Source organism: Plasmodium inui, assembly GCF_000524495.1.
Source record: "Plasmodium inui San Antonio 1 unplaced genomic scaffold supercont1.24, whole genome shotgun sequence".
Lineage (NCBI taxonomy): Eukaryota > Apicomplexa > Aconoidasida > Haemosporida > Plasmodiidae > Plasmodium > Plasmodium inui.
Genome location: NW_008481858.1, coordinates 181,121 through 196,033, shown reverse-complemented (window position 1 = coordinate 196,033; position 14,913 = coordinate 181,121). Strand labels below are relative to the sequence as shown.

At 45.3% G+C, this 14,913-nt stretch overlaps 2 protein-coding genes across 2 annotated transcripts in view; one reads left to right on the top strand and one right to left on the bottom strand.

Moving 5' to 3' along the window:
• The window catches only part of C922_04521 (hypothetical protein), a gene marked incomplete at both ends in the record, with an annotated part of 14,012 nt that extends 11,781 nt beyond the window's left edge, over window positions 1-2,231 (top strand). Inside the window, 5 exons of the mRNA XM_008820104.1 lie at window positions 18-939; window positions 1,012-1,396; window positions 1,542-1,665; window positions 1,817-1,921; window positions 2,099-2,231. Coding sequence (XP_008818326.1) covers window positions 18-939; window positions 1,012-1,396; window positions 1,542-1,665; window positions 1,817-1,921; window positions 2,099-2,231 — 1,669 coding nt within the window. The remainder of the gene's footprint in view (window positions 1-17; window positions 940-1,011; window positions 1,397-1,541; window positions 1,666-1,816; window positions 1,922-2,098) is intronic.
• A 1,382-nt stretch (window positions 2,232-3,613) lies between these two features.
• C922_04520 (hypothetical protein) lies at window positions 3,614-13,423 on the bottom strand (the record flags this gene model as incomplete). The annotated part of the gene is made up of 1 exon (XM_008820103.1): window positions 3,614-13,423. The coding sequence occupies one exon, from the start codon at window positions 13,421-13,423 to the stop codon at window positions 3,614-3,616; it is 9,810 nt and encodes a 3,269-aa protein (XP_008818325.1).
• Between the last annotated feature and the right edge of the window lie 1,490 nt (window positions 13,424-14,913).

Sequence of the window (14,913 nt, the reverse complement as noted above, 5' to 3'; positions counted from 1 at the left end):
GATAAACTTCTAATGAGTTCTGCGATGAGCAGGACAACAGTTGGAAGTCTTCCAGGCCATCACGCAAAGAAGACCATGCCAACGGACCATGTGAGCAAAAAACGGACGCACCACCGCATGTGGTCTCTTCCCAACGTCAGAATGGCAACTTCCAATGGCGGCGGGGATGGCGCTCCCTTGAAGAAGAACGATCGAAGTCTGTTCGTCAGCGAAGGAGACGTCCCCCTTGGAACACATACACTGCAGGAACAAACAAGGAGTGGTTCCGAAAAAAGGCCACATTCTTATTACTTATACAGTGAGGGATACAACAAGAGTGTACGCACGTACGAACATGCCAGCACTGATTGTATAAAGAGAAGCGGGAAGTTGCCAGAAGGAGACATCGAAGGTAACAGGAATTGTGCCTTCCCTTCCCTACACAGTGCCCTTTTGACCCCTCCCAAAATGAGCCAAAATTGGGAAGACGTTTCGTACATATACAAAGTTAATGATGATGTCAGGCAGGACAAACTGGTCATACAGATTATTCACATTTTCATCCACATCCTAAGTGACTATAAATCGTCTTATAATTTATTTCCTTACAACATCGTGACAAATAAGTATAGCAACGTCCATGTCAAGGGAGGGGAGGGGGACCGCAATAGCAAGTGCGCCGCCAGCAGGGGGGACGGGGTGGATGAAGCAAAAACGCGGAGTGGCCGCAAATTCTCATTCTCCTTCCGCCTCTTCAGGAAGAGGAAGGAGCAAACCGAGGAGGAAGCCAAAGGGGAAGTGAGCAAAAAAGATCGCGTCGGACGAAACGCGAGTAAAAGGGAGCCCTCCATGGAGGACGGAAATACAGAGGACCTCTCTAAAAACAGTACCGACCCGCGAGGCAGCTGCAACGGCGGTGATGGAAAAACCCCTCTGATGAGGGAAGAGCTACGCTCTGCAGTCAGACGAAATGACCCTGGGAAGGGAGAGCAACAAGAGATGAGGCATAGCAGGGACGTCTCGCAAAAGGAGAACCTTGAGCGAAGCATAATTCCATACATACCCGAACACATTAGCGGGAAATCCAAAGGAGTAGAAACATCCAGAAAAAAAAGAAAGAAAAAAAAAAAAAAAAAATTAGAAAATTTCGGGGCAGTTATTGAAGTGTTAGCAAATACAAAAAGCAGACATGAAATAGGAAGAAAGTATAAGAACATAATAAAGTTTTACCACCTGAAATTTTCACATATCAACACTTATATCTATGCTTTGAAAAATTTTATCTGCTCCTTGGCTGCCTACTCCCTTCTGTCCTTTGTTTTGCAAGTGAAGGACAGGCACAACGGCAACTTACTCTTCGACGATTACGGAAATATTATCCACATTGACTTTGGTTACATCTTGAATATTTACCCGGGTAGGGGAGCTAGTTGCGTGTGTGAAGGGGCTGCCTTTTCCTTGTTTCAGGGTGCTGCCCCAAGGTGTGCGCATGTGGAAACTACATATTTGCATGTCCGCAATTGCACGCTCAACATGTTTGTTTTGCTTTCCCCTCGTCTTAGGAATTTCGATAAACTTCGAACTGGCCCCCTTTAAGTTAACGAGAGAAATGATCATGCTCCTCACCATGAAAAATCAGAAGAAGCAGTATTTTATTTTTACCTACATTCAGTTGGTTGTCAAGGGGTAAGGAAAAAGCTCCTCCGTGTGCACCCTCGTGGTGCTCCCCCCGTTGGTTTTGAGGCCGATTCCGTGTGCAGCTATATTCATTCCGTATGCAAGGATGGACATTAATGTATTTTCTTCTTCTTCCCCCTGTCTTTTATACACCGCGTAGGTACCTTCTGCTGAGGGAAAAGAGCGACTGGTTGATTTCTTCCATTCTTAGTCTGTCCCACTCGGATATCAACTGCTTTAAGTACAACACGGTGGAGAAGTTGAGGTGAGAAATGGAACCAGCGCACGGGAAAAAAAAAATAAAAAAAGGAAAATATACAAAGGTGCAAAATTGCGAAAATGCAAAAAGGCACTGAGAGAGCGTAACTAGACGCGGCACGCCGCTCCATCACTGCTCTCTCCCCGCCTACATCGTTGTCTTTCCCCCCAACCCCCATCGAAGGAAGCGCCTTAAATTGGACAAAAGCGACAACGACGCCAGCATTTTCATGATAAACAAAATCCACCAGGCGTACAACAACATAACGACGATTATGTACGACTACATTCAGAACATCCAACAGGGGATCCAGTGAACAATTGGAGTAGGCCACTCGTAGTCACGTGGGGTTAACGTGACAAGTTGACTCCACACCGAAGGGAAGACAGCAGTCCCCAACATCCCAAGTGCTGCCTTTACCTGTATGTAGAGCACATGCGAGACACTGCTTATCCCATCAGCATTTTCAAATTTTTTTAAGTTAATTTTGGTACGTCGGTACGATGTTTTTTTTTTTTTTTTCTTTATTCTCTTAAAAAGGAACGCTTATTCGAATGCAAAATTGGAACATAATGATAGGCATATAAAGTGCGTGACGTAAAAGCTGTAGGAGAAAACAAATCGACATTCGCCCCAGCACGTACATGAATTAAACACACAAACGCACAAGGGAAGGGGAAAGAGTCAAATTTTTAATTACACACATGTATATACACACAGCATATGAATAATATGGTACGCACTTTTTGCATACACGTAATTAAAAGAAAAGGTTAATTGTCGAGGTCGAGAGTGAATGCCAAATCGCAAAATTCCAGGGCCCCCACACCGCACACACCATGCGGGGAATCCACAAACCTTTATTCACCATCTTCAGTAGTGGTAAATACAGACAAAGAAAAAAAAAAAAGGAAAAAAAAGGAAAAAAAAGGAAAGAAACAAATTAAACCAAACTGAGTAAAATGCAGCACGGCGGATGGACAAAATAAAGGGTGAGATGATAAAAATGGGAAAGTAAAAATAAAACAAAAAAGAGAAACCCAAGGGAGGCACACCTGGATGTAGGCACGAACGTACATAATATATATACTTGTGTGCGCCGCGGCTGGCAGGTGAAGTTCCGCTATTGGATCGCCCCCAACACTGGGTACGTTTGTGCTCAGTTGTTATAAAGAGCTCTTCTCGGAGAAGTGCACTGAAAAGCTCCCTTACAAAGCTCGTAAACGGGTCCATTAAAAAGTCCTGTTTTCTTCCGTTCCCACAATTCGAAAGCAACACTTTTTATCTGCTACCCGCTCCCGTATGATCCATGTATCTTTTTTCTGGCCACTGCTTAACGCGCAGTTCGTTCAGTTAATACTTCATCATAGTGGAGCTGAATTTCTTTTCCTTTTTCTGCTTGGCTCGACGCAGATTAACACCGTTGAGAATTCCTATATCCTTTCCAATCGTGGCGCCTTCCTCCCATCTGCATCGCGCAGCCCTAGCCAAAAGGGCCACCAACAGGACGCAAAGATGATCTTTAATCGACACTACATTTAACCATAATGATGAGACTTTTCCTTGGAAAGTTAGGCACAACCATCGCTGTATTTACAGCTTTTTGGGTTGCTTAGAAGTATTCTTCCTTTTTCAGTCCATTTCGTAGAGTCCTCGTAGCGGGCTTTGTCCTTACTTTGCCCACCCCGTCGGGCGTCCCTAATTTCTGTAGCTCCTGTTAACAAGTTTATTGTTCTGGGGGCCCTGGCGGTGATAATGATGGTTGTATTGATCATGGTGATCGCTCTGCTCGTGTCGGCCGTGGTGATTGTGATGGCTGTAGTGGTTGTCATGGTAGCCTCCATCGTAGCCGCTATCGTAGGCACGATGCCGCTGAAACTTGGCGCCCTGACTTCCGTATCCGCTGTGGACACTCGCATAATGCTTGGGCTCATTCTTCTCAAAGTTGTGATTACTCTGTTTAATCCTTCTGCCAAAATAGCTGTCATCCTTATCGTTGTCCACGTAGCCTCCTTTGTAGTCGCTCTCCAAATAGTCGTACCGATTTTCTTTTTCTGCGTACCTTGTGTAGTTGTTATTTTTCTGTTCGCCTGCTATTCCTTCGAGTCGTTCCCGTTCCTCCCTTTCCCTTTTATAATTCCCATTTGGGGACTCCCGCTCTGCATCTTCCGCATGGCTTCTGCTTCGGTTAAGAGAGGTGCGGTTGCTGTTGCGACTGGTCATGTTAGTATGATGCCTCTTATCACAGTTAACGTTTTTAAATTTTTCGTTTTCATGCCTCCTCAAATTTTCTTCGATCCTTCCGTTTCTTGGATCGTATCTGTCTTCTCGGTTATCATAGCGGTTCGGCTTTCCATCCAGGTCGTGCTCCCCGTATCGACTGTGCTTTTCGAATCGTCCATAGTAATCGTAGTCGTTCACATACTTTCTATATGTTTCGTGCCTCGGAGGATTCCCGTTGTACCCCGTGTAGTCTCTGTCCCTGCGATCGTACATATCCGAGTGTTGCTTCGGGTACGGGTCGAATTTTCCCGGCCGGTCAAGGTGTGTGTTGTCGTACTTATCGCTGTACTTATTTCTGTATCTGTGGAAGTACTCATCGCTGTGTCTATCGCCGTGCCCACCGATAGGCCTACCGCTGTACCTGCCGCCGTACCTACCCATGTACCTGCCGATGAGCTCATCATGGCACCTATCGATGGAGGGGGAGTGCGAAATTTGGCTGTCCTGGCCGTTCACACTTCGCCTCTCTTCATTTCGCCCCTCCTCACTATGGTCATAACCACCCTTTACATAATTCTCCCTGGTGCTGTGCCCCCACCGTTTTGTATCATCTCCATCCTGCTCATAGTCGTGTACTCTTGGTTTCTTGCTGTAACCCTTGGGGTCACCTTCGCCACGCTCGTGTGGGTGAAGAACCCATTCGTTTGCTTCTCCCTCTTCGAATGCATCATTTTTGTTTGTCGCAGACGACTCGTTGTCCTGTTCCTTTTGCATCCTCTTGGGTATCATCGCTGTGTACTCTTCCTTTTGGTCTCCTTTTTGCGTCTCTTCATCATAACGATCGGCCATTCTGATAGGACTATACGGCGAATGCCTCTCCTTGTGTAGAGGGACCGTTTCATTCCGGTGATGCAGCACTTGTTCTGGTTCATTCCTACTCGCTCCACCATCACCTTTTAGCTGTTCATCTATTTTACGATTGCGACAAGTACCTTTCTCACGATAAGCATGATGATTATTTTCCTCGTGTGACATTACCCCTTCGCGATGGCTCCTATTAGCCTCCTTATGGCACGATGTATCCTTTTCGACTTCCTCATTATTCATATTCCTTTCTCGAGGATTCCGTTGCGGCCCTGCTGCTTCTAGCCCATTGGGGCTCTTCTGGGTATCCACTTCGCATTCATCATCCTCATCGTCGTCCGAAATTATTCTTTTCGCGCGAGCCTTCCTACGATGAAGAAGCTTCTCTGTTAACAATGGGTTCGACAGAATACCCATGGTGTCATTTTCCCCCTTTACGTTTTCACTGTCTGAAGAGTGCCCCTCCTTCTTAAGGCTGCTTCGTTGGTCTGAATCTTTTGAATGGCAGTTTTCTTTTGCTTCTTCTTCTTCTTGTTTTTCTTCTTCTTCCTCATTCTCCTTACTGTCCCTTTTGACAGCTGCTAATTCGTGTGTTGGAGTAGTCTCCTCTTTCTTATGCTTTTCATCTGACCGTTCATTCTTCTCATCGGCTGTCTTCCTTCTTTTTATTGGTACGCGTGTGTCAGTTTCAGAGGGGGAAATTCCATCGACATTACCTGTGTCTTTATCTACATTTTTCTTTTTCTTCTTTAGACTAACAGGGTTTCCCTCCATTGAATAAACGTTTCGGTGATGGTCACTCGCCGCTTTGTTCTCTCCATCCAGCATATCACCAGAGGCTTTGTTTTCTAGTAACGCAGCAGAATTGCTACCATCCTCACGACCACAGTCGTTCTTCTGTGCTTCGTTTGGTTCAACTTCATAATCGCTCTTGTCCTCATCGTGCTGTTTGGACGATTCGGCAGCGGAGATCAAACAATATGACTGTTGTTCCTTTTTCACATCACTTATTTGGTTGACTTGGCTTCTTTTGTAATTGTCTTTCCTCTTACCAGCATGGTCGCCCTCGTAGTGTGTGTCTCCCTGGGGGTTATTATACGCTGCTTCCTCCGCTTCTTCTTCGTCAAAAGGGGGGCATCCACCATCGTTGCTACCCTTTGTATTTTCCTTCCCACTGGGGTTAATCTTAATCTCGTCTCCACTTTGCTCCTTCTTTTCGTGTTCGCCCTGTGGCAGCCCTCCTGCTGCTCGCACTGCGCCCTTTTTGTTCTTCTCGCCTTTTTCCTTCGAATTTTTCCCAAGGGGGGCATCCACATCGCGGTTCTTCCTTGGATCGTGTTCAGCTTCATCCAAAATGGCAACCGTTTCATTCGTCTCACCGTTGTCATTCTTCTCGACCACGCGAGTTTCTTCGTCCATACCATTTTGTGCACTTTTTGGCATCATTTTTTTGTTCTTCTCATTTGATTTCTTTTGTTTGCTACTTTGGTCACTTTGAGTTGTTTCCCTATTGGTCAAGCTCCTCTCCCTGAACACCCCTTTGCTCGTTTTTTTGTTCGCTTTGGATTGGCTAGCGGGGATGTCTTCCTTAACATCTGGGTTGATCCGGCCATTTGCTCTGTTAGCATCGTCTCGGTGTTGAGGAGACACATACGACTCCCACGGTTGGTGTGCCTCATGTTTGCCATTCCTATTATTGCTACCATTCCGTATGGGGGGAGCGGGATTCCCGCAGGGATTACTTTGATCTGCATTCTGATTTTCGCCCAATGAGGGGAACCCATTCAAGGAATCGTGCCCACAGGGATTCTTACCAAGTGGGGGGGACGGTTTGCCTATCTTCGACCCCTTTTCTTCTTTTAGAGGCAATCCGATGGAGGGTCCCTCCTTTGGCGTCTTCAACACTGTTTTTTTCTTCTTGGCCGCGTGCTGGTTATTGCCCAAGGGGCCTTTGCCCAAGAGGGTCGCTCCCGCGGCGTGGTTCGTTATGTGCACAACGTCGTGGCCCCTTCCCGCGGCTTCTCCTGCATCTGTCTCTTCGTCACCTCCGTCTGGGAGGGATGTTTTCTTCTCCTTCTTCTTCTTGTCCTTCTTCTTTTTCATGCCGGTACTGCTGCAGGAGGTAGGAATGGCTTCGCCCTGCACCTTTGCATTCACCGCATGCGGGTCACTTGCCGTGTGATGTGATATTCCTTCCGCGGCATTACTCTCGTCGTTCTTCTTCCCATCGTTCTTATCCTCCTCAACATTAACATACCTTTTAAACTTATATTTCAACTGAGGTATTTGCAACTTCATGCTCTCGTTAAAGACGCCAACTTCCTCAATTATTTTCCGGTAATTATAATTAAGTACACAAGTGGTCACTTTCTTGTTTTTACTCTTATCTGTACATTTTTTTTCACTAAAATTGATATTGTGTGCATAATTGAAATATATGTTGGTGTTTGCAGCTTGTTTCTGTGTATCTTTATTAAAATCGTCGTAACTTCTTTTGTGCTTGGCACTGCTGTTAATGTTGGTGGTGGTGTTTCCGTTGTGGTTTGGCACAATGCTCGTGGGAAAATCCTTCACAGAGGTGCCATTATTTAAGTTACTGGTGATGTTGCTTTCTTCAAAGGTGTAAAAGAAAATGCTGTTTTTATTAATTTCGTCCACATTGTATGCGAGGGCTAGTCCTTTGGAGTATATGATTACTCGGTTGCTTAGGATGTGCTTCTTCAAATTTCTGGCATTCAATATAGTTGTTTTTATTTGTCCTCCTTCAACGGACTCGCTATTATTCGTGGTGCTGCCGTGCAGTAGCGGTTCCACGTGGGACGACCCGGACAATATAGTGCCCCTGGGGGATGAACCAACTAGCAGGTTGCTTCTATTTCGAATGAGTTCCTTAATGATGTTTTTATTTTCGTTGTAATCCATGCTGAACGTGATGTACTCGTTGTGCTCGTCCTGTTTGCTGGGTTTCTCCGGTTGATCTAGCTTCTCCGGCTTGTCCTGTTTATCCTGCTTTTCCTGCTTCTTTCTCTCCTCCGTGCCCTTGTCAATTGCTTTCCTTCTGGTGGTAACGCTCACTGGCTGGGCCCTGACGCTGCCCACTTCGTTGCTCTTCATCTTGGCATTCCTCCCATTACTGTTTGGGGGTCTCTTACCGTGTGAGGTGCACTTGGCTGTTGTCCTACTTTTCGTGTCGCTTCTGCCCAGGAGGAGAGAATTCTTGTGGGCACCTTTCTCCAGTCTCGCTTGGCCGTTCTTCTTCATCTGCTTACTCTCATTCGCTGTGGTGTTCGCTCCTGTGGGCATGTAGGCAACGCTGGTAAATCCCATTCCTATTTCAGCTTCACTGGGGTGGCTACGGTTGCTCTCCTCGATGTCTTCACTGCGGGGGATTTTCATCATCAGTTTGTCAAACGAGTATGCATTGGGGAGGCTACCAAGATAGCTGCTCCTAAGAAAGGAATGATCACTTGGGGAGATGGACCCTTTAATGGTACGACCTTGTTGTTGCTGCGGCTGCTTCTGTTGTTTTTGTTCTTCTTGTGCTTCCCCCTTACTGCCATTTTTTAAACAATAATAATCGCCTTGCGTGATATGATCTCTTCTCCCCCTCCGGAGGTACTCTCTTATCTTCATATAATCATCCGAATTTAAATTTTTCATGTGGCTTTCCATTGAAGTATCGATTTTTTCACTTCCCAATCTGGCGTAATAATTACTTAAGAACATGTACCTCATGGAGTTGTCCATCTGACTGCCCATGGCATTTTTCACCATGTAGTAATCACTGGAAAATCCTCCTCGATGCAGATCAAAATAGTCACCCGAGTTTATTCTATTGTACGAACTGCTCTTCGGTATGCTCCTGTTGTTATTGTTAATGGGAAGAAAGTTGCGCTCACTTGCATCCATATGGAAGTATGGCCTTTTTTCAAGGTTACTCAAGGATTTGCTCTTTAATAGTCGCGGCAAAAGGTTATCTCCGGTCCTTCGATTTGTGTATATCTGCGGACAGGCATTGCTCAATAGGTCCATCTCATTAGTGTATTGACTGAATTCTTTTTCTTCTCCTTTGAAAATGCTTGATCTTCCCAAAAAGGTATTCCTCTTCGCTCCATTCGGTAAAGTTTTGAAATGGTTAAATGGTCTGCAACTGGGGTCCATCACACCAACACGGGCGTCCTTGTTCATACTGGAGAGAGGATAATTCTGCACGTCCTGTAGCTCTTCCTCTTTTGTGTCACCCTTACTGTAACGAAGGTAGTGGGACGGAATTATGTCATCCTTCTCTTCATTAAGTTGGTTGGTTACGCTCATCGCATTATAATTGCTGTCTCCTCTGTTTTTCTTCGCCCACCTGTGATGGAAGTAGTTAAATTGGGGACTCTTTTCCCCGTCTAAATTGCTTCCCATTTGTGCATCATCGTTAGGGTTGATGGTACTTCCCTTGATTATCCCCCCGTCGGTGTTATTATGCTCGTGGATGTCATCATAGTTCGCCACCAGAGCGTCAGTGTCTGTTGCCCTCCTTCCATACGTTCCATAGGGAAGCCCAAGATCAACGTTTCTGTTGATCACAGTTCCCTTGTATTTATCGCTCTGCAATCTCTGCACCAGTATGTCGTACAGCTCGGCGTCATCGCTGGTGTACTCCCTGGGGTGATCATCACCATAGCGGTACTGGCAGCGGTTTTCACGATCGTTTCCTTCTGCAATGTCCTCTTCATGGCCTCCTGGGTAACTCTCCACGGTGGTGTTCACTCTGTCCAAGTGGTTCACATAATGATTCTTCCTCATCCGCGGCGAAACGTATCTCACGATCTTTTTCCCATAGAGAGCAGGTTGTGCCCCAGGGTAGGAGGATCTGAATTCACTTTTGATGGCTGCATAAGAATAGCTGTATCTCTGGGAAGAGTAATCTTCAGGGGGTGTTCCGCCTTGGTGATTATCTTCACTCCCATGATGCAGAAAATTCCACGGTTTGGACACTCGATCTGCGTAACGGTATTGGATATTCTTCTTTATGAACTCGCTTTTGCGTCTCCTTATTTGGAGGACGCTGTCGGAGAGGTAGTTTCGCTCCCCGAGGTTCCTCATGTTCGCCTCGGTGGTGGTGACTTCGTTGGTACTGCCCCCCACGTCAAACGAATTGCACCTCTTCGCCTCCCGTTGGTTTGAGCACACGAAGGAGTAATACGACAAATGGGCACCGGGATGGACAGAGGGATGGCAAGTGTTCTCGCCTGCGTTTTGATTCTCCATATGGGTCTCTGGAAAGACCTCCTCATTGACTGTACTGTCCCTTACATCCAAGTGATAATCATATTTTGGCAAAGAGTAAAACATCTTAAAAATATTGGCGTTGTTTACGTAGTAACTTAATTTTCCGTCGTTTAGCGAATGCCGGAATTTTCTGGAACCCTGTAATAAGTCCATGGGGTTGCTTCCTCTTTGTGATGTTCCTTCACGGAGGGTGGCTTCAATGAGGTTCGCTGCTGCGTCGTACGCTGCTGAGCGATTCCCCTCGAGGAGGCCATTTTCCTTCCCCACGAGGAAACTACTGCTTCGTTGCAGTTCACTTTTATAAGATTTGCCCCTTTTTGAATGCACTGGCGTATCTATTTTATGCGACCCCGAGGTTACGCGCGACAAGCTATTAAACAATTCTTCCTGCGTTTCTTGAGTCTCCTGCGTCTCCTGAGTCTCGGTCCTTTTGCCATAGCCCATTATTATGTCACTATCGTTGCAGGGGTTGTATTCTCCATCGTTAGCCCTGAAAAGGGGAGTTTTCACATCTCCACAGTTCATTGGCAGGCGATAACTCTCCTTAATGAGGGGGTTATAAAACTGGTCAGCGCTTAGAGTGTCCAGAAGTTCATATTCCCTGAAGATGTCACTTTGGAAGTTATCCATCCTGTTGCCTATCACATGTTCTTCGAAAGAATCGTCTCCTTTGTCTGCTTTTTTATTTGACTTACTCGACACGGTGTTTTTTTTTGCTCCCGTTTTGATTACATCACTATTTCTAATCATCGCATTGTTGCCATTTCGATTCTTTTTACTTGATTTTGTTTTCCCTGCGCGGTCGGTTCTTTCTTGGAATTGCAGAGCATCCCCCCCCTTTGTTGGGTGATCATTCTTCCTAGCTCCTTCGCTCAGCTGGTTCTTCTCATTTCCCTTACCCTTTTTGTCTACTTCTGGACCTGCCATAGAGGGAATGACTTCCCCCTCCTTAACTACCCCCTGTTCTGGTTTGTCGAAGCTATGCTCTAATTCTGGGTTCAGATTTTCCTCAATATATACTTCCTCCTCCATTTTGCAGTTGTTGTATTTGCTCCAGAAGTTAAGAGAGCAATACCACTCGTCTGGCAACAGGTTGATGTCAATATGTGCGTCCACTTTTCGCCACTTTCTGCAGCTTTCACACTGGACCCAATTAACTACATTGTTGGAGGTGTTATTCGTTTCGATCACTGTTTGGCTGTTGTTGTTGTTTGGATCTACTCTCCCGGTGGAGTTACGGGCATCTTCCACGATGACACTGTTCAGTTCAGTCGGGAATGCGTAAGTGGCTTGGTCATTGGAAGGAACACTCCCAAAAGGTACATCTTGGTGTCCCTTCTTGGGTGAGTTATTCTTTCCTAATTCGAGGGGCTTGCTTGGCACGGTGATATAATCTTGCGCGACGTGTGCGTGGGAGAGAACCCCATTGTTTAGATGGTCCATTTCTTCCGCTTCTTCTTCACCTTTGGCAAAACGGTGATTCGCTTTCTCCCAGTTATCATTCTGGAGGATGCCTCCCTCGTTTGACACCTCCCTATTGTAGTTAACAGCGCTCTGTGGGTGGTTGTTGAGCTGGAGATTCGCTTGTCCATTCGCTGGGTCTTTTTTTTTTTTCTGGGTTTTTTTTCTCTCCACGTTGCCACCGGTTGCTCCCTGATCCGCATCGCCATTTTTTCCTTTCTTTTTCTTAGCATATTTTTTATCTGTTGGCACTTTAACCCTGTTCTCATTGGAATCGCTACCTTCCGTCTTCTCCTTCACTTCGACGGTCGAAATTCCCCTCGGGGCTTCTTCTTCTCCCCTCTTTTTATTTTTTTCCTTCCCCAAAGGCTTCTTATTTTTGTTTTTCAAATTCATGTTAACGATTGAGTGCATAAAGGAATAAAACGGGGTGGCGCAGCTGCTTCCCTTCTTTTTAAAATTTTTGTACCTTTTTATGTTGCCTGCTGTGTTCATATCCGTGTCGCTCACATGCATCCTGTGTAGGGGAAACTCCTCTTTCCGTCTCTGGTTCTCATATATCTCTCCATCACTGTTGCTTCGTTTGTGTCGGGCTAGCAGGTCGTTCCGCCTATTCGTATTAGCATTCTTATAGGCCTTCTTATTAGTGCCCTTATTTGTGCCCTTATTGGTGACCTTATTGGTGTCCTTATTTTTCTTCTTCCAACTTTTGGTGGCTACATTTGGGATGTCCTCTCCTGGCTCGCCGTGGGGGGTGCGCTGTTCATCTTCCCCCTCAGCCTGCTTCAAATAACTGTTATTAGCATTAACGTGGTTGGGGATGGGGGTGGTCACGGCACGATTTGCATTGTTCCCCGTTGGATTTCCACTGCCCTTTCCCCCTTCTTTCCGCTTGAGTGGCTTCTTCGGTAACATCCCGCCTTCTTTCTCGCGCTTCCCTTTCGTGTTTATGCTGACCTCCGTGGTGTGCATGCCGAGATGGCCTTCCACACATTTATAGTTACTTCCCATATGTGTATTTTTGCTTCCACGCCTAGGACCACTCACATCCTCAGAGCTGCCAAACGCGAATGCAACATTGTTAGGTAGTGCCACCGCGGGAGTTTTTTGTCCATGGATGAAAAACTCCCTCGAGGGGAGAGAAGAGGAAGATTTGCCATCACTGTAGTGGTTTTTGCTGCCTTGGTTACCACTACTACGGTTAACATTACTATGGTGGGATCCCTTGATCACAAATGGGTTGGCCTCATCATACGCCTTAGTAACATCGCCGTGGGAACTACTCGCGTGGAAGGATTCTGCCCCCACTGAATACTGATCCTCGATATGATGAGCGCGAGCACTGGGGTGACTGGCACTAACCATGTTGCTGCGTCCATCGGTAAGAATAACACCGTTTGAGTGTAAACCCCTCTCCAGCTCACTAGCAACATTTCCAGCATTGAAGTGCCCTGCAAGAAGATGTTTGCCCCAATCTGAATTATAAGCAGATACTTCCTCTTCTATATCGCAAGAATTATATCTAGGGTCCACATTCAAATTACAGTACCATATTTTGGGCAAGTTGTTCATGTCAATGTAGGCGGGAAGCTTCCTCCATTTTTCACACCGATCACATTGCACCCAGTTGTCTTGTTCAGGGGTACACAGATCGGTGTTCTCCTTAGTATTATTAATCATTATATTTTGTTAATATTAAAAATTTTTTTTTTTTTTTTTTTCCTCCATCATAAGTGTGATCCCAGTGAAAATATTCCTTTCCAGTGTTACACAAAATGGCTCGTACTGAAGGGGAGTTAAGCTTCCTTTGACATGCTGTTTCTGCTTTTCCTTCTGTGTTTTGTGCGTGAAATGTTTTTTATTATGTGACGACTTGTCATTTCGAAATTGTTGTAATGGAAGGAATTATCATTGTACGAAATGGCATACGTACGACGTGTAGAAGTGGGTTGTAAAATGGGGCAAAAAAGGGCGCCCTTTCTTCTTCCGCTTCCACGTCCACTTCTACTCCTGATGGGTGGCTTGTTTTTGTTCGTTCTGTTATAAGACAGGAATCTTCTCTGCCGTCAGCTATCACGTTAATTATGTTTCTTCCTTTTTTTTCTCTCACGTATTAGCACCTGTACATAGCTACACGTTTATTCGTACTAGGGCCTGCGCGTACGCCTCATAAAAAAAAAATGGAAACAATTTAACCATGGAACAACTATGCGGAGCGACGAGCAAGGCGTACGTAGAAAAGCATGCGGACGATCATCGAAAGGTACACAACACTGTTGAAGAAAACTACAACGTTTTGATAAAATAAGCGAGGCTTCATTTAAAGTGTATCTTCCGCCTTATTCGGTAAAGGCCACATGCACGCAATATAGTCGAAACTTAAACATGGAGGTAAGAGCACGCCTATATATGTAGTCACATTTGCACCTAAAAAAATGCAGTTATGAGAGAAGTTAGGGGGGCGGGGACAATCACGAAACGTTGCAGATTTATAGGTATGTACATATGCGCTGTGCACCGATTAATGCTCCCCTCCTATGCTTGTACGCTTAGAAACAAGCTCATAATCACGTTTTTGTGAAGTCATCTGACGATGAAGAGGAAAAATTACTTAAAAGGAAGCACTCCCTTTGGGGTGGATTTTTCCGATTTATCATTAGACAACCACGTGAAGGTATGGCGATATATCCGTGTGGCTATATATGTGCAAATACAACTCTTCTGTACAGTGCGATGGCAAAAATGTAATTTCTTCAAACAAAAAAAAAAAGGTTGAAATGAATATGTAAAACACTTGATCATTCCTCACAGGGAAGGGTGAGGAAGGAGCAGCTACTATCTGAAGAGCCTCTCTCTTACGCTTTGAATAAGCACTTAACGGTTGGCCCCTTCTGTCATGGGCTTTTTCTTATATGTTGGGTTTCCCCTTTGAAGAATTACCCCTCTGGATAATCATCAGAAAGAAACTTTTGCTTAACCACTTACGCGTATGGATAGACATATGTGCATATTCAATTTTATAATAAAATGTAAAATAATAAAAATGTGAACAGAGCTATGGATGAGTTGTCTGCAAGTTGCTGTAAGGTGGATAAAATTTTGTTGACTTTTGGCGATCTGGATTTCTTTTTTTTTTTTTTTTTCCTTTTTTTTTTGAGATGGAGTCTCGC